Source organism: Uranotaenia lowii, chromosome 3, assembly GCF_029784155.1.
Source record: "Uranotaenia lowii strain MFRU-FL chromosome 3, ASM2978415v1, whole genome shotgun sequence".
NCBI classification, from domain to species: domain Eukaryota; kingdom Metazoa; phylum Arthropoda; class Insecta; order Diptera; family Culicidae; genus Uranotaenia; species Uranotaenia lowii.
In genome coordinates, this window is record NC_073693.1 from 55,170,383 (window position 1) to 55,193,214 (window position 22,832).

At 40.1% G+C, this 22,832-nt stretch overlaps 3 protein-coding genes across 5 annotated transcripts; 2 read left to right on the plus strand and 1 right to left on the minus strand.

The window, feature by feature from the left end:
- Positions 1–4,113: 4,113 nt before the first annotated feature.
- LOC129752198 (uncharacterized) lies at positions 4,114–6,479 on the plus strand. The gene is made up of 2 exons (XM_055747987.1): positions 4,114–6,052; positions 6,289–6,479. Exons 1-2 carry the CDS (start codon positions 4,114–4,116, stop codon positions 6,477–6,479), a joined length of 2,130 nt encoding a protein of 709 aa, XP_055603962.1.
- A 6,112-nt stretch (positions 6,480–12,591) lies between these two features.
- On the minus strand, positions 12,592–20,187 carry LOC129755992 (syntaxin-7). Of its 3 annotated transcripts, none has more exons than XM_055752738.1 (6): positions 20,061–20,187; positions 19,358–19,487; positions 19,225–19,294; positions 18,770–19,157; positions 18,550–18,705; positions 12,592–13,405 (listed from the first exon to the last, which is right to left on the minus strand). In XM_055752738.1, the coding sequence occupies exons 2-6, from the start codon at positions 19,485–19,487 to the stop codon at positions 13,316–13,318; spliced, it is 834 nt and encodes a 277-aa protein (XP_055608713.1). In that variant the 5' UTR covers positions 20,061–20,187; the 3' UTR covers positions 12,592–13,315. The 3 variants fall into 3 exon arrangements, with proteins under 3 accessions (XP_055608713.1, XP_055608712.1, XP_055608714.1); XM_055752737.1 differs by having other exon boundaries at positions 19,936–20,115; XM_055752739.1 differs by lacking the exon at positions 20,061–20,187 and adding an exon at positions 19,775–19,797.
- Positions 20,188–20,223: 36 nt separating this feature from the next.
- On the plus strand, positions 20,224–22,192 carry LOC129755991 (nedd8-activating enzyme E1 regulatory subunit). Its single transcript, XM_055752736.1, has 3 exons — positions 20,224–20,466; positions 20,534–21,338; positions 21,401–22,192. The coding sequence occupies exons 1-3, from the start codon at positions 20,396–20,398 to the stop codon at positions 22,094–22,096; spliced, it is 1,572 nt and encodes a 523-aa protein (XP_055608711.1). The 5' UTR covers positions 20,224–20,395; the 3' UTR covers positions 22,097–22,192.
- The last annotated feature ends 640 nt before the right edge of the window (positions 22,193–22,832 follow it).

Consider the following 22,832-nt stretch of genomic DNA (forward strand, 5'->3'; position numbering starts at 1 on the left):
CTGCAAACACTTGCCCAGAGTGTTTACTTGCCCCGGTGTACCTTATATAAATAAAATAGCTGACCTGATAAATCGTTATAAATATTTATCTTCCTCTAAACGTCCTTAACTTTTTCGTTCTCGTGAATCAATTTTTATTAAATCAGTCTAAAATTGTAAGTTGTGTCCCATTTTAAGCTTATTTTGTATGTGGTCTCCCCCATCATAAAAAGTGAGATTGTTGAGCTATTAAACAAACCATCTCTGAATCGGAAAACCTTTGAATACAAAATTTCACTTCGTTCCGACTGTCCGATTGGTAATTCAAAATCTTTCTGCAGTTCGACGACAAAAGTAACGTATCAAATGACAAGTTCTGAAGCGTTTGCTACTTGCTCGGAATAAAGGTTAATAATGACCCCTTATTTGACATATGACGAAGATCCCAATGACGGATCAATTTTACGCCTTTTAGGGTTAGTCAAAGCTGGCGTGCTTGTCTTACTTCGCGCTTTTCAATTCACACGTGTCACTCGCTACGTCTCATGAGTAATATCTAATGTCTTATATTTAATGTCTTATATTTTACATCTTATGTCTTATATCTTATGTCTTATGTATTATGTCTTATGTATTATGTCTTATGTATTATGTCTTATGTACTATGTATAATGTCTTATGTCTCATGTCTTATGTCTTATGTCTTATGTCTTATGTCTTATGTCTTATGTCTTATGTCTTATGTCTTATGTCTTATGTCTTATGTCTTATGTCTTGTGTCTCATGTCTCATGTCTTATGTCTTATGTCTTATGTCTCGTTTCTCATGTCACATGTCTCGTATTTCATGTCTCAAGTCTCCTATAAAAAAAAGTTTTTGTGAATTTTTTTTTGACGAATTCGTTTCGCTCGACCACCGTAATACGACATTTCGCTCGACTCGACAGTGACTCTAATTTTGTTTATGTAATAGGGCCTATTATCATCCCAAGAGTCGTCCAAAATTCTACAAGAATCACATTTGTGGACTCAGGCTTCAAAATTCTACATCGCGCAATTTTGAAGTCCCTCTATTAAGTGTATCCAAAAGTCAAATACTCGTAAAACTTATGTATCTCAAGTCCCATTTTTTGAAGAAACGTTAAATTTCGATAAAAAATAATGATATAATTGGAAGCCTTAAACAATGTTCGAAGAACAAATATTATCAAAGTGAAAAGTTATGGAAGAACCTTGACTCATGTATGCACGTTTGTTAAAATTTTCGAACATCGAGTTATATTCGAACATCTTAAATCCTTTTCAATTTTCATTGAATCCAGAAAAAAGTCATCTTATTTCCTGTACGTATTTGTTCCGGCCACGTGAAACATTCTTTTTTTCTCAAAAGCTGGTTTCCAGTATCTGTATCTGTATCTGTATCTATTTCCCACACACGTTGCATTCTGCAGAATGCAGTTGACTCTCATTCATCAAATTATAAACAAAATATCGCGTTACACAATTTTATATCGCATTTACATGTTTGCCAGAGCAATCGTTCTAAACCTTCGAAACAAACAAACAACAATTGGACCTCTAAAATGTTTCCAAAAAGAAGTTTACCCACAATCGTGAGATGCACTTTGTTGTTTATTATCGCGCAAACATATTGAGAAGCTGAGAAAAAAAAACCCCAACCGAAAGGGTTTATTAACTTATGCTGCATGCATCCCATCATCATCATCATCGCGGCCAGGGATTTCATATTTGAACCGAACGAAATCATAACTATTTATTGATTTTTATTGTTTTATGATTCCGGCGGATCCGAGGATGCAGGCAGAAATCGTTCGGTTGAGGCAGGGCCACCGTCATTGATGCCAGCAAAGGCAGCATGTGAATCAACCTATACACTGGTCATTCACATGTTCTAATGTTTACATTTCACGAATAATGAGATAAAACTTTGTACAGTGGAAACTTCTTAGCTCTGCTCTTTAAAGATTCAGAAATAAACGCGTCTTTGAGAATCGTACGAAAATAAGTTTTTATGACTCATCTTAATCTCAAATTTTATATTTTTATGCAGATTTTTAAATCTCCAATTCTAAATTATGATTATCGATCCTCAATTCTTCATTCCAAATTCTGTCCTACAGTTTTCAGTTCTGTATTATACGATAAAATATCTCACTTCTAAAATTTCAATTTGAAATGTTCTGTTATCAATTTTCAGTTCTCTATTCCCAGTTCTCAATTTTAAGATTTCAATTCTCAGATCGCAACAGGGGCCGGCCCACAGTGGTTCAAAATCAAAAAAAGTCGGAGAAAATAAATAAAAAGCTATTTTGTTAAAGATTATAGGCGGCAAGTAGAAAAAAGAAGAAAATTGGAGTTTTTTGAAAGTTCGCTATTTTTTAACATAATTGCCAAAACGGGGTTTGAGCTTGATACTGGAAAATTGAATGTTTTTGAATTATTTATGAATATTTTTGTACAAATTAAGTATGGGCTCCTAAATTCGTCTAGGTTAGTTGTATAAATATTAGAACTGATATTTTATGGTGAATTTGCATATATATCGAAGCAAACAATGCTTGGTTTACTCTGTATAGATACTATAAAATTTTCATTTTTGAACCAAATAGCGTTCCAGTCAAAGACATCGTATTCAAAATATAGCAAAAACTAGCTGCTGATTTTAAGATATGTTTTTGAAGAGGCTTTCACCTGTCCAAGGTATTTAATTAACCACGGCGATCGGCAGCGCAAGCTTTATTTTTGCTTCCGAAAAATATATAGAGTAAATCGAAAAAAATTTATCTAATTAGGGGTGTTCGCGCCAAAAACAGCAGCGCGAGCCGAGCGCAATAACATCCTAATCAACCTAAAAACAGCATCAATTGATTTATCCGCGCCACACGCATCTGCAGTGATAATAGCTAGATAGCAGTGCGTGTGTGCAGAAATATGTTCATAATCGGTACCTATAGCTATAGCCAATACCGTAGGAAAAGGAATCGGCGATAATCGAACGAACTCGATCTGCTATTGTGAACGATAGGTAGAAAGTTGCTAGTCAGAGGAGAACCAATAAATCACCCGTGTCGGTCGGTAGTTTTAAGATACAGTCCACTATTGTTCCTTTTTTGTTGTATTTTGAGCGCTCGTTTTGAATGAAATAAACATTCCCGTGATCGTATCACTTGTGTCGTGTTATCTATTAACGTTCGAATTCCCATACGTCTGGAAACTATCGCGGTGATTCCGAACCAGCGAGAATTTCGGGAATTGGCCCTAACATTTGGTCCTTAGCGACCGGATAAACCGCGAAGTTTGTGCGCGTTTTGTGATCGAACCTTTTGTGCGTGATCGTTTTGTGTGAAAAAGAACCGAGAAGTCCTTTGTGTTTACCGGGTTGGCTTGGGTTTGCCCTATTTGGCGCGGTTCCCCTCTGAAACTGGGTGGCTTGGGCTAATTTAAAGCGTCCGAAAGTGTGCAAAAATCGGTTCAGCTGGTGGAAATCGCGGTTTTGATAAATAAAGTGCAAAGTGATTTCGAATTCCGATATTTGCCATCGGAAGATTGAAATTGGTCGACGCCTTGTGAGGCATTTTAAGCAATACAAGCTAGTGTAGTCAAATGACAACTTTTGGATTGAAATTGTGAATGAGTGAAGCAAATTTCGAGACAGGATCTCTGAATTGAAGCAGTGTAGGAGCCTCAACGAAGCAGTTTGAATCGGAGCGGAAATTTGCTGATTTGTGGAAGGATCTATCGTGTACCAGAGGACATCCCAGCGTCAAGATAAGTACTAGTAGATAGAGTGTGCGTGTGAAAGATATTTGGATTGATTGAGGTGGCTTGTATGAGAGTAACTTGAATGTTTGTGGATGATTTTGTGTTTGCCTACACGCAACATTAAAAGGTATTGCAAAATATTTTGGTAATTTTGTGAAATAGTCTTCTTGTGAAGATAAAAAAAAAGCGTTCTCTGGTAGACGACTAAAGTCAAGTATATTCGAATTTTACTGATTAAGATTTAGTAATTTTAAATTACGAAATTTCCCTTTAACAAATCATAAAAATTAATTCGTTGCCGTTTGAGGTCTCGGAAGTGCTTTGTAATAAGTGATTCAATCATTGTTACAAAATGACAGAGGAGCTTCGTCGTTTATCCAAAAAAGAAGAAATATTGTGGAATTTACTGGAGCATTTGGATGATTTTCTGCACGAATACGATGATGATCGGGATCATTGTTCACTGCAACCACGATTGAATAAACTGGATGAGGCGTACAACACATTTTGTGATCTGCGCACTCAGATCGAAGTGATCACGGAAGATCTTGATGCTGAAAACGATTCTGAAGGTGAAGATGGGAAAAGAAAATCTCGGAGAATCGAATACAAGCAAGTGTTCAAGGATTTCATGAACCAGTATTTTTCATTAAAACAACGGCTGCTGTCTAGAATAGAGACTAACCCTGTTCAAACAATTTACCAAAGATCCCCTGTTTCTGATCCAACCATGCCATGTCACACGAGATACCCAGAGCTGACACTGCCGACCTTCTCCGGAGAGTTTTCGAATTGGATCAACTTCCGGGATAATTTTAGATCGTTGATACACGACAATGCGCTGTTGAATGATATGGATAAGTTCAACTACCTCCGTACGTCGTTGAGAGATGATGCGCTTATCCAGATCAATCAGATTTCGGTATCATCAATCAACTACGGCCTAGCTTGGAGCATATTGGAATCCAAATACGAAAACCACAAGTTGATAGCCCAAGAGCACCTGAAAGCGCTCTTTACAGCACCTGCCATGCGGACAGAAAGTTTTGAAGGGTTGAATGCGTTGCTAACGACATTCAGAACTAATCTCCAACAGTTGGAAAAATTGGGCCAAAACACCAGCAATTGGAGCACCTTGTTGGCATTCATGCTATCGCAAAAATTGGACATAGATACATATCGTATGTGGGAAACTCACCATGCTTCAAAAAACGTGCCTTCATATGACGCCATGGTTCAGTTCCTTGAAAACCAGTGTTCGATTTTACAATCAACGGCCAATCGAGGTGGAAACGAAGACCATCGGAACCCGAAAGCTCCCATCTGCAACAGCGCGATTGCTGTAGAGAGAACATGTCCTGTCTGTAGAAATGGACCACACATTACCGAAGAATGTTCGAGATTCAGCAGGATGAGAGTGATCGATCGAAAGGTTTTAGTCCGAAGGTTGGGCCTTTGTTTCAACTGCTTGGGTTCCGGACATTTCGTAGCAGATTGTTCACATAATTTCTGTCTAAAATGTGGTCAACGCCATCATTTTCTCTTGCATCCGTACTCTCCAAACCAAAGCAGCCAGCTGTACACGCAAAGCTACTCTCAATCTCCACGAAGACCTCAACGCGCGAATAGTGAATCAGAAAGGGAAACTTACACGCAACAGAATCAGTCCCAGATGAACAGCTTCCAATCTTCACAAAACAGCTCTCAAACAACACAGCCACCTCCCACGCCCTCTGTTAGTCACCACACTCTACTCAGTACACAATCACACTCCCATAATGCTATCCTGTCAACAGCCGTTGTTATGCTTGCCGATAACAGCGGAAACACTATCAAAGCCCGTGCATTATTAGATAATGGATCTCAGATCTGTTTGCTGACTGAAAGGTTGTCACAGAAGCTGAAGTTTGAACGCTGTCGGGAAAATCGTCAAGTGAAAGCAGTTGGAGGTGCAGTAAATTTAGCGAAAGAGTCTGTTTCTGGCCTTATTATTTCATGTACATCGTCGTTTAGAACTTCAGACATCAAATTCTATGTGCTTCCCCGAATAACGATGGATCTACCACAGAGAAGTTTCGATGTCAGCACATGGAACCTTTCTCCGTCCACCAGCTTGGCAGATCCAACGTTCAACGAATCCAGTTCAATTGACATGGTGATCGGCGTTGCCACTTTCTACGAATTGTTGTTGGCGGAACAGATCAGGATCACAGATTCCGGCCCATTCCTTCAGAATACCAGACTGGGATGGATTGTCGCAGGAGAGTTGCCAGAAGCGCAAGATATGTGTTGTAGTGCTCTGATGCCTCAAGTGTCTACTGGATATTTAGTACATAATTCGTTATGTTTCAAGCTACCGATTTGGAGTTCCGCTTTATTCGTTTACTGGTTTATCTCGTTTGTTGCTGCTCATTTGTTTGAATATCACAGTCTTGTTAAACTGCTAATAGTCCAAGGAAAAATGTTTCTCAGAAAGCTTTGGAAAGGAAAGCTTTCTTTGTATGAATCATGGAAAACCAAACTCCAGCATTGTCGGCTGAAATTCAAGAACATGACGGATGGATTCAATACATTTTCGGATTCCCAATGGACCACATTTCACCAGAAAGTGATAACGTACGAAACCCGTGGATTCGACGAGACATCACACTCACCAGTATCATCACGGACTACCAGACCCTTCCAGACGTCCCCTCCGGACATGTGGCCATGTTTTAACAATTCCCCGGATCATCAGTAGAACATCACCGTCACGTTCATATTTTTAGAGCCGTTGTATTAAAACTAAGTATTTTCCGCCCCAATTAGGGGCACTTTGGCACTAGGCGGCATATTTGGCCGTATTTGCCAGGGGCCGATAGTTAAGTTACGTGTAGCCACACCTGTTTGTTTGCGGAACGTATAGTGTTTTCTTCTCCGCCAGGGTTGTACATCATTTGTCATTGAAGTCCAGGATGGTCAACGCATGTCATCGTTATGCTCCAGCGTTTCAACGTTCGTTCATAGCTCCCGATTCAACCAAAAATAAGTATATCACGCCCCCATGAGGGGCACTGTTGGCACTGGCGGCGTATTTGTCGTATTTGCCAGGGGGCCAAGCGTTAAGTTACGTCTCATTTTATCTATTTGTTAGCGAAGCCTAAAGAAGTTTTCTCCGCCAGGATTTATAATTGCCCCGCGTATGATGATCTAAGATTTCCTCGTTCCTCACTCGTGAAGACACCTGATGCTGCCGGGTCTTGGGTTCATCCAAATGTATCATCGTAAGATAAGTATGCCCCCAATAGGGGCGCAAATGGCTAGTAACGGCATAATAGCCGTGATGCCAGGGGGCGATGTAAAAGTTATGTTCTCCTCCATCGTAAATATTCTGGCGATACTGTCGTGCGTTTTTCTTCAACAGGACCTCTGGAACGCACCTAAACTTGGGACATTTTCGTACTGCCGGATTGCTGATACACTGAGCATCATCAGCCCCCGAGAGGGGCTCACTAAGGCTTTTGACGAAGTTTATTCTTTGTTGATGCCTGGGGGCCGTCGTGCAAGTTACGTTGCAGTCATTTAAAAATCAACCCGGAATCAATCCTTTCCATTTTCAGCAGAGCAACACCGATCTGGAAGTGTCCACATTCATGCCAAATAACCGAGTTAACCATTTATAAAGAACGACGAACGGTAACCAAAGTCCATCGCATCCTGAGTAAAATAACGTCCAAGATGATGGAGTCGCCACCCTGAGAAAATTGTCGAATGTCATATTGCGCAACAATTTCATGTTGAGTCAACTCAAGGCGGGCGGTATGTTCGCGCCAAAAACAGCAGCGCGAGCCGAGCGCAATAACATCCTAATCAACCTAAAAACAGCATCAATTGATTTATCCGCGCCACACGCATCTGCAGTGATAATAGCTAGATAGCAGTGCGTGTGTGCAGAAATATGTTCATAATCGGTACCTATAGCTATAGCCAATACCGTAGGAAAAGGAATCGGCGATAATCGAACGAACTCGATCTGCTATTGTGAACGATAGGTAGAAAGTTGCTAGTCAGAGGAGAACCAATAAATCACCCGTGTCGGTCGGTAGTTTTAAGATACAGTCCACTATTGTTCCTTTTTTGTTGTATTTTGAGCGCTCGTTTTGAATGAAATAAACATTCCCGTGATCGTATCACTTGTGTCGTGTTATCTATTAACGTTCGAATTCCCATACGTCTGGAAACTATCGCGGTGATTCCGAACCAGCGAGAATTTCGGGAATTGGCCCTAACAAGGGGTTTTTGAAAATATATATGCTTTATTTAGTTGGTTTGGGTTGAGAATAAAAAAAACTATTTTTAATTCTTGTGTTCAAGTTGTCGTTCATGTTTGTTCCATGGAAGATGTTAAAAGGTCCTAGAAAATATCTAATTACATCATATCGTTCCCTGAATATTAGAGCTTTGATTCCAACACAAACAATTTGGTTGTCGCTGATTTGAAAAATGGAATTTTTTCCAGCTTTTTTGGAGATTTGAACCACTGTGCGGCCCAAGGGGTTGGGTTGTGATGAAAATTTCCACATAGAAGTTTTGAGTGATGACCAATCGATTCCAAGTATTGATTTTGTCAGGGCATAAGGGGTCGGCATAAGCGGTCGTCCATATCAACTTTTTAATGTTTTTGCGATATTGCCGTTATTTTATTATAAATCGGATTGCGATGAAAATTATCACATGAGTGTTTTGAGGGACGAGCAATCAATTCCAGGTTTCAAATTTAGGATCAGGGATCAGATCTAGCAAATTTACGAAGGGGCCGTCCTTATCAACCTTTTAATGTTTTTGCAATCGGATTGAGATGAAAATTTCCACATATGAGTTTTGAGGGACGTGACTCTATTGCTTTCAGGTTTCAAATTTTGAGCTAGAGTTCGGTAAAAGGGGTCGTCCATATTATCTGTTCACAGCTTTTGCCATATTATCTTGATTGTGCATAGGATTGAAATGAAAATTGGCACATGGGAGTTTTACAGTAAAGGATTAAAAGTGTCAAGTTTTGGATCGTGGTCCAAAAAAGGGGTTGTCTATGTTAGTTGTTCACTGTTTTCGCGATATTTTCGTGATTATGCATCGTATTGAGATGAAAATATGGAAATGGGTGTTTTGAAGGACAAGCAATTGATTTTAATTATCTAATTTTGAGTGAAGGTTCGGCCAAAGGGGTCGTCCATATGTATTTTCACTAAATTTTCACTGTTTCACTGTATTTTCACAATGCTTATACACATTGGATTGTATTGAAAATTTGCACATGGGAGTTTCAAGGGACGAGTAATTGGTTTCAGGTGTCATATTTTGGATCGTGGATCGGCAAAAGGGGTCGTCCATATTAATTGTTAACTGTTTTTGCTATATTGTCGTGATAACGCATCAGATTGAGATCAAATTTTTTACACGGGAGGTTTGAGGGAGGGCAATTGATTTCAGGTGCCCAATTTTGGATCAGAGATCGGAAAAAGGGGTCGCCCATATGACCCATATGATTTTTTAATTACCTGTTATCGCGATATTGTCATGATTATACATCGGATTGTGATGAAAACAAGTACATGGGAGTTTTACAGCACGGGCTTTTGATTTCAGAAGTCTAATTTTGGGGCAGGGGTCAGCAAGAAAGGTCGTCCCTATAAATTATTCAATGTTTCTGCAATAATCACATAACTATACATCGAATCGAGACGGAAATTTTTACACGGGAGCTTAACAAAATGAACAATCGATTCCTGATTTCAAATTCTGAATCAAAAGTTAGAAAAAAGGGACGTCAATATGAACTGCTTAAAAATGTTGCAGTAGTTTCGTTATTATGCATTATGCAATCGAATCCTGATTTCATATTAACTGTTTCATATTTATGCAATAATTGCGTGATTATGCATCCGAACAAGCTTAAAAAATTCGTGCACGGGCGTTTGATAGATAATCAAAAGCATATTTCAAAAATACTGTTTAATCAAGGAATATTTAAATAAGGTAGTGTCGAGAGCCATATTGGATTTTTTTTGTGACGTCACAAAAACGATTGTATCGAAAATTTATGTGAGAATGGTAGGAATTTCCAAGAAAAACACGTTTTAGAACGAAATCGAATTCCAATTTCATTTAGATTTTGTTGTTAGGCATCTATTTTACTATGTTATGAAGTTTTTTAAACCTTTGAAGATTGCATTATGTTTTTTTCTTAATTTATTATTGAATGCAATGTCGGCTTGAAGCTAAAACTTGCAAAAATGAAGAAAATATCAGCTTTGAAGAGGTCTAGCTGGTAGATATTGAGTGTTCAACTTATTGTAATGATTTTAATCCAACCGGTTTACCATGTACAATTCTTATATAGAACAATTAACATCAATTCATGATTGTTAACCCAGTTTATTAAAATGCCAATAAAAGATTGTGGTTTTGTATAAAAACTTGTGTTTTGATCACTTTATTATAATGAGGAGCCTAAACTGCACTGACTTGAACATTTTCATGGAAGACTTCGAACTAATTTTAAAGTTTTGCAAATTTCAGTGGTGAAAATCCACAATTTTTTCGATCTACGATGGTCTTTTGTAAAGAAAAAGTATTCTTAAATGCAACTTTTTATTCACCCATCTTGAAGAGCAAGAATCCTTCTACAATAACATATTTTCAAAGTGTAAAATTTCCAGCAGATTCTTCGAATTATCATCGAAAAAGAAAAGTTTTCTTGTAAAATAACAGATTTTTCGTGATTGTGACGTCACAGCCTGTACCAATACTAGAGCAAGGCTGCCTTGGCACTACCTTCTTTAAATATTCCTTGCTGTTTAATATTTTATGCCATATTGTCGTGAAAATGCTTCCAAATTACAATTTACACACACTCATCACATATTGGAAATTAAAAACGAAACGAAGTTCATACGGAATCAGCTAGTAAATTATAAATGTCTTCGATTTTAAATTTTCATATTCTCAATTTCACAGAACACCCGGACAGACTTTTATGGCAAAATGAAAGCAATTTTTTCTATCACGCCCTCAGATTGCTGTAAAATAAAAATATATACAGACCCCGTTCGTGTTTGGCAACACGCCCGTAAATTTTATGTTGAAAAAATCGAACGGTTTTTTGGTCACTTTTTTATTTTTGATTTTTATTTCAAACTAGTCAAAATTGATGTAAAACCTTATATTAGAATAAAATTTTTCAATTTGACTCAATTATATTAGTTTTAAGCAGTAAAACATGGAAAAATTCGTGTTTTAATTGTTTAAAACTTTTATAATTAAGCCGAATTGAAAAAAATCATGCTCATATTACGTTTTACATTAATTTTGATTAATTTGAAATGAAAATAAAAAAGAGACAAAAAAAACGTTTTTTTTTGGATGTTGCCAAAAACGAACGGTTTTTGCTCGGATGTTGCCAAAATCGAATGTTGCCAAATTCGAACGGGGCTGTATAAATATATGAAACTTTAATTATGCCTAATTTTGCTCTCGTTCAAAATATATTATAGTTTCAGTTTGCTATCAAATTGGGCATCAAAGTCTGCTCGGGTAAATCCTCGATGATCAATTCTCGAATTCCAATTCCCTATTCCAAATTGAATGTTTTCAACTATGAGATCTGAATTTTGCTAACCCAGACATCAGTTTCCAGATCTCATCTCTCAGTTTTCAGTTCTTGATTTTAGAATTTTGAATCATGAATGGTAAATTTAAAAAAAATTGTCATGACCAGGAATCGAACTCGAATCCTCAGATTATCTCTCCTACACCTTGTCATAGGTCAAATCGTCAGATGAAACAAGTCAAGCTGTAGCTCTATAATTCAGTTGACTTCATCGAGTTGATATCGCTGCTAGATTCTACCACAGAAAACGCTCATCGTGCCCGATAATGGTGCTTATACTGCCCCAGGGGGGTTCTCAGTATGCCACTACAGTGACTGATTTTCAGGTTTTTATCTAGTTTTTCAAGTTTCAGCCTGTTAGGAAATAGACTTTTTCAGTGTCTGAACACAAAACAATGGTGTAGCTAATTAATAAGCGTCCTTCTTAAGGTGGCCATTATGCCCTTATCTCTCCTACACATAATAAATTACGTTGTTAAGTGTCGTCATATAGTTTCTTAAAAGTGATAATTTACTTCACAAAATTTAAGTTCATAAACACATGGTTAAATTTTTTTAACAAGACCATGTCGGTTAAAATGCTCTCTTAATGAACAAATTAGAATTAGAATTGTTAAGTATCAAAATCCAATTTCAAAATACTTAGTGGTTACACAAGTGTGTACAAAAAAGTAACATAGCTAATAACGAAAAATAATCACATGTGTTCAGTTTGTTTCAACTTTTCCATCACTAGTCAAAGATCCAACCGTGAGACTAACAAAAAACTAACACAAAAAATGCCCACTATGTAAGGACCTGACTGCATTCTACGGATGCTTTCCGGGTGTCGATTTGTTATGGGAATCTGATTGCTTGAAAAATATACACAAACCAAAGCATGACATAAACAAACCATCATCGGATGCACCGCACTCAAGTGGTTCGAGTTTTATTTCGTCGTATCGCATCAGATTGTCATTCCACGGCTGGGCATATGGCTAAATACGTTAAAGCAAACTTGTGATACACTGTTGTTGAGAATTTAAAAACATAATTACTGTAAGCTCCTTGGCTTAAGAAAAATGAGAAACTTGATGATCCAAGTATTTAGGAAAAAATACGAAATTGACAGTTTAATGTCTTCAGCAAACATCGAAACTAAGAAAAAAACAAGGCTGTCATCAGAAATGAATTTGACCGTCATTATGTCTATAGATTCATCAATAAATTTCTCTTTCTCACATGCGTGTGTGTTCTGATTTTCGCTATATTTATATAGACGAATACCAATTTGCGAATAGTAGTAATAGTAACTAGTGATCGATTAGATTTAAATACATATGTTTTTGTGGTCTACAATATAATGTTCCTAGTAAAAATACATACACAAGAATGTTTGCGAATCAATAAAGAAAATATCAATAAGTATACGAAGTATAGAACTAATAGCAGAAACTTTCTGATAATCACACGATGACATTGGTTGACCACATGTCACCACAGAAAAAGTATATCGCGCCAAGATTCTCCAAATGTCATACATAATTTACCTATCGGATTTTATCACGTAGCACTCGTTCTTTACTTTTTTTTCCCGCGGATGGAATTGCCAAACCCACAAGTTCACAACAGTTGAACTTCAACAATTCCATACATATTTCGATTTAAATGTTTTTGTTTTCACTTTCAAGTCGGTTTTTAGAATTGGACAACAGAAAAACGAGAAAAATAAAAGCCAGCGGGAAAATAATTATTTGAGGGCTCCCTTACATGTTGATTGATTGTAGGTGTAGTGGGAATAGTGTAACATGGGAGCCCGGGGTTTGAAACTAGTTGAATTTTAACAGAACAATTTTCGAACATATAATACCGACAATAGAAAACAATATTCCTACCTTTTACGTTTATACTTCCGTAGGATTGGGTCCTAATGTCTTATGGCTATCATCAGGATGATGAACGCCAAAATAGCAGCAACAATGAGGGCCAGGATCAACTTCTTCTTTCGGGCTTTGTTCTGTGCGGTGGACATGAAATGAAATAAAAATGAAAATACAATATTAATATTAGGTAATGCACAATGATTACGGTAAGTGTTTAGTCTACAAGCCTGGGGAAAGCTTTAAACAATTTTTACTTAAACATTTTCAGAACTTCGAATCATTTTACTTGAAATATACGAAAAATACGTTCTTCCGAGTCCTACTAAATAAAACATAGGGGTTTTTAGAATCAGAAATAGCAAGTTCACTCGTGTTGGGAAAAAGTGGTAGAAATGTTGATACTTGTAGCGCATTTTGAAAATTTTACCATACAAAAATGTTTTCAAGATCTTTAGGCGTTGTATTTTTTTACAGCACTGTTCCTATTTCAGCCGTATGTGATGAAAATAATATTTCTATTTTTGCATCACAGCATGCGAAAATACAACACGTGTTGTTAAAAAACTTGAAGGCCACGATCTTGAAAATGTTTTTGCATGGCAAAATTTTCAAAATATCAAAATTTCTACCACTTTTTCCCAACACCAGTGAACTTGCTCCAATAGGAGGTGCACTTTGATCAGTCAGATCACGAGACTTGCACTGGGAGAACCTCAAGCGGCAACACGAAACTAAGACCCTTAGTTCCAAGGTCCACAAGAAGATTTGCGACGTGAAATACGAAGAAGGTGACGACGTTGAGGAGCACTTACTCGAGTTCGAGGGCCTTTCTGGCTAACGATCTGCAGGTGATTTTGGTTTTCCGTATCCTACCGAGTACCTTCGATGCCCTGACGACGACGTTGGAGAATCGGTCAGCTGAAGAGTGGACAGTGGCTTTGGTGAAGGAAAGGGTTATCAACGTGTTTCAGAAACGTCGTGTAGCTGTTACGGTTGGTTCATCGGTCCTAAAGGTGCAGACTAAAAGTCGTGGCAATCAAGACATCGTTTGCTTCTTCTGCGGGAAAGCTGGTAATCGAAAACGTGAGCGTGGCTCAAAACTAATAAGGACGGCACGCACAAAAATCGAGCAAAGTTATTTTCCAAGACAACTGAGAAGGCAAAATTTATTTCGAGTGGAAACGAAGATTTTGCGTTTTCCGTACGGTGTGTCCGGAATTGGATCGTCGATTCGGGTGAATGCAGTGTAGCATGTGAGACTCTCCTCAAATATCTGGCGTAATTCGTGGCAAGATAAAACAAGATTTCCAATGTGATGGCTATATGATTTCTTTGGCATTTTGCTGCGCACCCCAGAAAATTACAGAGAATGATTGGGGCTTACATGATCTGCTTACGCGGTGATATCATCGAAACGGAAGTTCCATCAGAGGTCCTTGTCAGAGCATCGACGAATGCTGGGGCAGGGTTCCTTCTGCATTCCCCACTTTGCTTGTGCTGGGACTTTGGGACCCAAATGCCTGGAATCCTTGAAGCAAACTTGAGCTGCTGCGCCCAAAACCAGATCTCTACCATCCACATTCGCACCATGCATTGGCGGACAGTCGGCGCTGTGAGGTCGGTGTTCACGCTCGTGCTTACGAGCGAAAGCGAGTCCCGTTCCCGCTGGAAAAGGTTCTAACCGATGTCCCGTGCCCGCTGGAAAAGATTCCAACCGATGTTGATACGCGGCGCGCCGTCTGTCGAATTAATTTCATGCACTCGGGAAACACCCGACTGTCCGTCTTCCAATATGCTTCGCTGCTTTGTCAACACGATATGCGTACCAGCGCGATTGCCTTCATCGAGGGCTAACACCAATTGTTCCGTTGCCTTGTCAACTCAGTAGACGACCCGCGCACTTACGCGATTGCCAGGAATATATGATCCGGGCAGTTGCTGCACGCACTAGGAATCGGATCGGCAAACTGGCCAATATCGATTGCCAGGAAAATCGATGGTCCTCACTCGCTTGATCGATCGAATTCAGCGGCCTGTCCTGCTCAGTAGCAGCTATTCGGAAGCCGGAGGAAAATCGATCCAAAATTGTTAGGAAGCCAAAATCGGTATCGAACAAAAACCCTCTAGGAGGGTTTTCCGTTGGCACAGCTGGCTAGAGCTTGATGGCGAGCGATTGCTCGATGAAGCCGACAATCGGAGTTGCCCTCCTAGAGGGTCTCTCCGTCCTGTTTCCCGTTTCGCTAGCAGCGATTGGCAAGTGTCTGCTTTTTTTTCCGGTGATGTGAACCGAACAATGTGCTTTTTGCACGTTTTTTATTCGCCTACTTTTCTAAAATGCGTGTCGTTCGTAACGTTTACAAGTGATAAATGTGCTCTTTTTCGCGTGCCTTTCTGACAGCTGTCCTTATTTGTCAGTTGTTGGCTTGAAGTGAGCTGCGCGTCGAAAATTTTCTTTGTGACGTTGCCTGACTTATCGATGCACTGTCGTTATTCTGTGCCCATAACTCCACACGCTCAATATCATTTCTCCTACTCTGGATGCTTATAGCCAAAATAACTTATTTTTGCTCAACAAACGTTACAGCAGTTTCGGACCAGTGCAACAAGAAAAATTTCGTGCATGAATGGCATCGCAAATTGGGTCATCGAAACATTGACGATATCATGCGGTTGGCAAATCTGAGTTCCGGCATGGAGGTTTACGATTGTGGCAATCAAATTACTTGCGAGGTTTGTTTCGGCGGCAAAATGGCGAGGCTACCGTTTCCCAAAAAGGCACAGAGGTCATCCCAACAAATTCTGGATCTTGTTCATAGCGATTTGTGCGGGCCAATGAACACGGCGACGCCTGCAGGACGACGATACTTCGTTACTCTTATCGACGATTACAGCCGCTACACAAGAAGTCTGGTACGTTGGAAGCTGTCCAAGATTTTGTCCGTGAGATGAAGACGCAATTCGGCCGGCCGCCAAAGGTGATCAGTTCCGATCAAGGTGGCGAGTACAGAGGGCATTCGAGTTCCTCAGAAGCGAAGGAATGCTGCAGCACTTTACAACGGCACACACTGCTCAACATAACGGTGTCGCGGAGCGAAAAAATCGTTCGCTGGTCGAGATGGCGAGGTGTATACTCTTGGAAGCTGGCATGGAGTATCGCTACTGGGGTGAGTCCATCAACACGGTTAATTATCTCCAGAACAGGTTACTAAAAAAATCGATCCTTGAGACGCCATACTAACTGTGGCATGGAAGCAAGCCTGACGTGGAGCATATGCAAGTTTTTGATACAGATGCGCTTGTGCTGATCCTGAAAGAAACTAGATCAAAATTGGCAAAAAGCGAAGAAGTTGACATTTGTTGGCTATTCTCAGCAGCACAAAGCGTGGCGTTTCAGCGACAGGAAAACTTAAAAGGTGGTCTTCAGCAGAAATGTCCGGTTCCATAAGACACAAGATGGTTAAGAAAAAACCGAGGTCCAAGAGCTCCCACCGATGGTCTTCAATCCGACTGGCACCGTAGAACATGAAGACAACGATTTCCGCGGTTTTTGTGATACTGTTGGCGACGATGATGGTCCGCTTGCAGACGAGAATGGCCAAATTCAAAAGGAGAACAACAGAAAGCGGCATTCCGAACGATCAACAAAGGGTATCCTACCGAAGCGGTTTCGAGTGGAGGTCTCGCAAGAATCGTCGACTGATCCCAAGAACTATCATGAAGCCTTGGGTGGTCCGAACAAAGAACTCTGGAAAGCAGCCATATCCGACGAACTCAAATCACTACATCAGAACGGTGTCTGGGAACTTGCTGCGTTACCTCCCGGGAAAATCGTCATTGGTTGTCGATGGATCTTCAAGAGGAAGGAAGACGAGTTCCGAAGGACGATCCGGTACAAGGCTCGTTTGGTGGCACAAGGTTTCAATCAACGCCAAGGCTTGGATTACGACTCCGGCTTGGATTTTTGCTCCGGTAGTTAAGCAAGCTACGTTACGCTTACTGCTGACCATTGGAATGCTGGTGAAACACGTGGACGTTAAAACGGCCTATCTAAACGGTGATTTAGACGAAATCATCTACATGAAGCCGCCGCCTGGTGTCTCTGCTCCAAAGGGACAGGTGTGGTATCTGCTTAAAAGTCTTTACGGTCTAAAGCAGTCAGCACGAATGATGAACCTCAAGCTGGAGGATGTTATGCGGAAAGCTGGATTCAAACTGTCGAAAGCGTATCCGTGCTTCTATGTTCGGAATGAAAACGGGAAGCTGGCCTACATCATCGTAATGTGGACGATATGTTGGTCGCAACATCCAGCGAAGCCGAGTATTTGGAAATATTGCAAAAACCTATAAAAGTAAGAAATAAATTCAATCTATTTAAGATGACACAAAGCCTATCCACTTAGGGATTTTAGCGTTAAAGCTCTTTTCTACATTCGGTAAGGAATGAAAGCATGTATTTTAAGTTTAATTTCCTCAACTCGGACTCGTTTATAGCGTAAGATCCCAGAGTACGAAAAAGTTGTCTGGAAAATGAATGACAGTCGCATATAAGATGGAAGGGGTCTGATTCACAACTACCACATACCTACTGAGGATTCAGCACGCTGAATGTTGTACATGGAATAGTTGAGTTTACAATGACCGGAGATCCCAGTAACTCCCAGTATCGTTCATGCTGGTTAGAGGACCAAGTTTGAATTTGGTTTCTGAGCCAACATGGCGATGATTTGACAGCCGGCTCTGGTCCTCAAAATTTCTTGTCCGATCCAGCTCTGGTGAGTTCGTCGGCGCACTCGTTTCCAAAAACTCCCTTATGTCCGGGTATCCCGAAAGGTTTAATCTGTTGCCTTCAGCAAGTTCTTTGATTGCTTTCCCATTACCAGTTTTGATCTAGAACTGGAAGGGCGTCGAGACCCTACCGCTCCCTGTGAAAGAGCTTAAAACTACCAATTTTTTTGGTTTTCTATACAAATTTGTTCAAAAATAATCCTAAGGAGGCGGTGAGCTCTAAAATATTGAGACAGGGAGGCGGTGAGTGAAAAAAGTTTGTAAACCCACTGATTTAAGGCCTTTATCAACGCTCTCCAGCTACCTCAAACCGCCCCTCGCTCGAAATCTAAAACTTTATGAAGCATCGTATGGATAAGGCCCCTGGATTGCAAGGTCAACTTTCGATCACAAGAAACTGAAATTTCAAATACACAATCGCTACATAACACCAGATTTGTTCTAAAAAAACTTTCTAGTTTTAAGATTTGATATCATGGAGAAAAGTACTGACCTGATACTGGCTAGCCTGCTTCAACTGTTGCACTCCCTCGGCCACGAAAACGCTCGTCTGCTCAACGGAAGCTTCAATCGAGTCCACCTGGTTACTCTGCTCATAAACTAATGCTCCAAGACGTTTGTAGATTTCATTGACACTAAGAATATTTTCCTAAAATAAAAGATATTTATTAAAAAAAAAACCTAAGTAAGGGTTTTGGTCCATCAAATCAAACCTCCAGTTCCCGTATCGTTTCCTCCTGATCCTTGAGTGCCTGCAGATCGATTTCCTCCTGCAGCTGCTCCTGTGTTTGACCACGCCCACCGGTAAAATTGTCATCGAACATCGCCGACGAAGCATTGTAGCTGCCAACGCTGGAATGATTGGATCCGGGTGGTTTGCTGATCTGAACGCCGGCAGCCAACCGAGCCTGTCGGACGGCATTTTTCTCCAGCTCGACCGTCTTCTGTTGCACGGCTTTGAAGTCGGTGAGGGCTGCGGTAAACTCATCGACAAGTCGATCCCGTTGGATTTTGAGATGTCGTTCCTTGCAATTGACCAAATCGTTCAGCAGATTGGTCGTGTCGTTAATTAGTCGCTGGGTGTATGTAAGAATTTGGTAGCTGAAAAATGAAGGACCAGTTGCAACAAGTTGATGGAAATTTGGAAAAATATAAATTTGAAACTTACAGCTGTTGCTTCAGTTCTGGGGAATCTTGGGCTGTTCCAAATTGTTTCACCATACGCTGCATAGAATATACTGTAAGAAACAATAATTTAGCATGCAGTTGAAAAAAAATCTGGAAACAAATGTGTCACAAACCATTCTGTTGAATTTTTTGGATGCTGGTGGCAATCGTCTGGGCCAGCTTCTGGAAGTCGGCTTCATTAGAAACCGTCGATCCTCCGCCACCTCCGGATGGCCCTTTGTTATCGAAAGAAGAGTAGCTCATCTGCAAAATAATAAAAACCTCGAGATAAGATAAGCCAACACCAATTAAATGTACTAGGTATAAGCTTTTTTCCAAACAAAGTTGTTCTACAAAATCGATGGAAAATCTGTTCTGTTCTTCGACAAACGCAAAAATAGCTTCGCGAAGTTGAAATCCAATTAGCACCTAAGAAAGGCGTCACGTAAAACAATGAATCATCAATAAGCTTTGGTCGTAAGACAATATTGTTATGAGTTTACAATAGAAAATATTTAGGTTTGTTTTCCAGCAATTTTTTGGGGTTTAACCAGATTCTGGAAACAGCTTGATTCCTCCGGAAAAGAATTTATGGCAAAACTATAGCAATTTTTCCCCGTAAGGTTATCTTTGCAATATTTAGCAAATAATGCAGCCCTTTGTGTGGGAGGACTTTTTGGTGTTTTTGAATTAAAAACAATGCCTTTTTTACCTTCAACAATAGCAATGGAGAAACTTGTCCTTTTCTACAAATACCAAAAACTGTACACAATACGATTATTTTCGATTTAAATCGAATACTTAAACCGTTCACAAGGAAAATTAAATTAATTTTACCACTATCAGCTGCTGAAGACTGCACTCAAAATTCGTAATATTTTGATCGCGGAGTTTCTTTTTTTTCTTGTGCGTGAGCGTGACAGACAACTCGTCGCTGAAAACCGCTATAACGCTAACGCCTTGCGCGGGTACACTGAAAGTTTTTCGCCGTAAGTTTATCTCGGCTTGAAAATGTCAAAAATGTGCAAAAATGTAAACAATTCACCGGCAGTTTGGTTGCATCAGGACCGGCGGAAATTTGTTTCTCGTTTTAATTGAGTTTTGCCCATTGCAAAACTTTGGGAAGGATATCGAACATCTTTAGAAAGTCGTGTTAGAAGTGGGCAACATTCATGATGTCTTCACCGGCACCGAAATCCCCCGAAATGTCGGACAAAAACCGGAAGTACGATCGTCAAATTAGGTAAGAAAAATTTTCATTGAAAATGTATGTCGGGCCTATAAATCGATATCACTGAGTTAATTTACAGACTTTGGGGTGAGCATGGTCAAGCGATCCTTGAAGGCGCCCAAATATGTTTAATCAACGCAACTGGCCTTGGAACCGAAATTTTAAAAGGTGTGGTACTTCCGGGCATCGGAGGATTCACCATTGTGGATAACGGATTGGTAACCGAGGAAGATATTGGATGCAACTTTTTCCTAGATCCATCCTCGGTGGGACAGTCTCGGGCTAAAAGTAGCATGCAACTGCTACAGGAACTGAACCCGGATGTAAATGGTGACTATGTGGACGAAAACGTTGACCAACTGATTGATGCGCAACCGGATTTTTTCAAAACTTTTGATGTGGTCGTTGCTACCAGCGTGAATGAGCGGACAATAATCCGTCTTTCGAATTTGCTTTGGGATCAGAAGATACCGTTGCTGGTATGTCGTTCGATTGGATTCTACGGGGTGGCGCGACTGCAAATTCAAGAACATTGCATTATCGAAACCCATCCGGACAATCGACAGACCGATCTTCGGCTGGAATATCCGTTTGAGAGTCTTAAAAAGCACATGAATGAATCGGAGATCACAACCAAGGTACCGTGGTTGGTTGTTATGTATAAGACCCTCCAGGAGTGGGTTTCAGCACATGGAGGAAAATACCCTAGCAGCTACAAGGAAAAATCCACACTTCGTGAACTAATTAGAAGCAAGATGACGGGTGAGGAGGAAAATTTTGAAGAAGCCATAAAAGCGGTAAACTCGAGCTTCGGAGGCGGAAAACCAAGCTCAGCTCTTCGAGATATACTGCAGGATGATAGCTGTGTTAACATTAAGAAAGAGGTTGTTGGATTGAATTTTTAAAACAAAGGTAAAAAAATTTAAACCAGAATCTTTAATTTCAGAGCAACGCATTCTGGATAATGGTGCGCGCCTTGCGTGATTTTATCGATAACGAGGGTGCCGGTATGTTACCGGTTCCTGGCGTTATTCCTGATATGACCGCGGATACCAACTCCTATATCGCTCTGCAAACCGTTTATCGTACTCAGGCTGCTCATGATGCGGAAATCGTGTATCGCAGAACGCGACAGCTGCTCAAGGAGTTGACCAAACCAAACGATTTGATCACGGAACGTGATGTGCGGCTATTCTGTCGCGAAGCTGGCAACATTGCTATTGTGCGTGGTTCCAAAATCGCCGACGAGTACGATAAAGGATACAAAGCTACTCAGATTAGTGCCGGTTTGGAAACTGCCAACTCACTCATGGCCCACTATGTAACGCTACGGGCCGTGGATAAATTCCAGGCCGAACACGGTTATTTGCCGGGTGAGTGTCAGGTCGAAGGCGATACGACAAGGATCAAAGGACTGGCGGCCAAAATGGTCAGCGAGTGGGGCATTACCACACCGATCAGCGATGATCTGGCGCACGAAATATGTCGTTATGGTGGGGCCGAAATTCATAGCATTTCTGCCTTCTTTGGCGGTTGTATTGCCCACGAGCTGATCAAATTGGTTTCCAAGCAGTATAAGCCGTTCGACAACACCTTTGTCTACGATGGAACGACATCTCAGACGGAAACATTCAAACTTTAAGGGATAACATGGAGTTTGATGATTGGCGATCGTGGAATTGTGATTTATTCTTTTGAAGTTTTGTTCGTTCATTTTTTTTAAATAAAATTTCGTCAAACGTAGGTAATGAATTTGATTTTAAAAGAAATAAATATTTGTAAAAAACAGCATCTTGGATTTGACATAAAACAGGACACCAAAAGAGTTTTGTCATATGCAAAAACCTGACGCTTGTTTATAAGTCTGCTATCTGATTTATGTTGTAAAATTTCTGTCTACGAAAAAAAACTTATCGTCTAAGTGCGCTTATTTCCAAAGATTCGTACCTGTGACAAAACTGTATTTTCTCAAAGTCCAATTTTATATTAAATAAAAATTTTGTTCTTTGAGTACACAAAATAATCAACGTACAATTTTGTTCAGTGCATTATTTGCTTCATCGAACACGATATTTTTCTGGTCGACCCCTTTTTATCGTTTTCATCGATTCTCTCAATAATTTTGACCGAAAAACGAAATCTTCACCCCGCGAGGCGGGTTTCTCAAATCGCCTCGAAAAAAGTCGCGTTGGTTGGCATTTTCGCGATTACCTTCACTTGCGTGTACTGCTGGCTGTTCTACTCTTGTGTGGCAAATTACGGGCTGTACGAAAAGTGAGCAGGGAACTTTTGCGCCGCGTCGTCACTGCAAAAATTTTGCTGGCCGCTGTGTGAAAGAAATTGTTATTTAATATCGTACAAATCAGTTCGTGAAACTC

Excerpts from the sequence above, each read along its gene's own strand:
- LOC129752198 (XM_055747987.1), top strand. The coding sequence starts at position 4,114 with ATGACAGAGGAGCTTCGTCGTTTATCCAAAAAAGAAGAAATATTGTGG. Across the intron at positions 6,053-6,288 it reads AGAAGCGCAAGATATGTGTT|CATTGTCGGCTGAAATTCAA; the intron begins GTAGTGCTCTGA and ends ACCAAACTCCAG.
- LOC129755992 (XM_055752738.1), bottom strand. The coding sequence starts at position 19,487 with ATGAGCTACTCTTCTTTCGATAACAAAGGGCCATCCGGAGGTGGCGGA. Across the intron at positions 19,295-19,357 it reads CCAAAAAATTCAACAGAATG|TATATTCTATGCAGCGTATG; the intron begins GTTTGTGACACA and ends TGTTTCTTACAG. Across the intron at positions 18,706-18,769 it reads AAACGATACGGGAACTGGAG|GAAAATATTCTTAGTGTCAA; the intron begins GTTTGATTTGAT and ends CTTTTATTTTAG.
- LOC129755991 (XM_055752736.1), top strand. The coding sequence starts at position 20,396 with ATGATGTCTTCACCGGCACCGAAATCCCCCGAAATGTCGGACAAAAAC. Across the intron at positions 20,467-20,533 it reads AAGTACGATCGTCAAATTAG|ACTTTGGGGTGAGCATGGTC; the intron begins GTAAGAAAAATT and ends GTTAATTTACAG. Across the intron at positions 21,339-21,400 it reads GTGTTAACATTAAGAAAGAG|AGCAACGCATTCTGGATAAT; the intron begins GTTGTTGGATTG and ends CTTTAATTTCAG.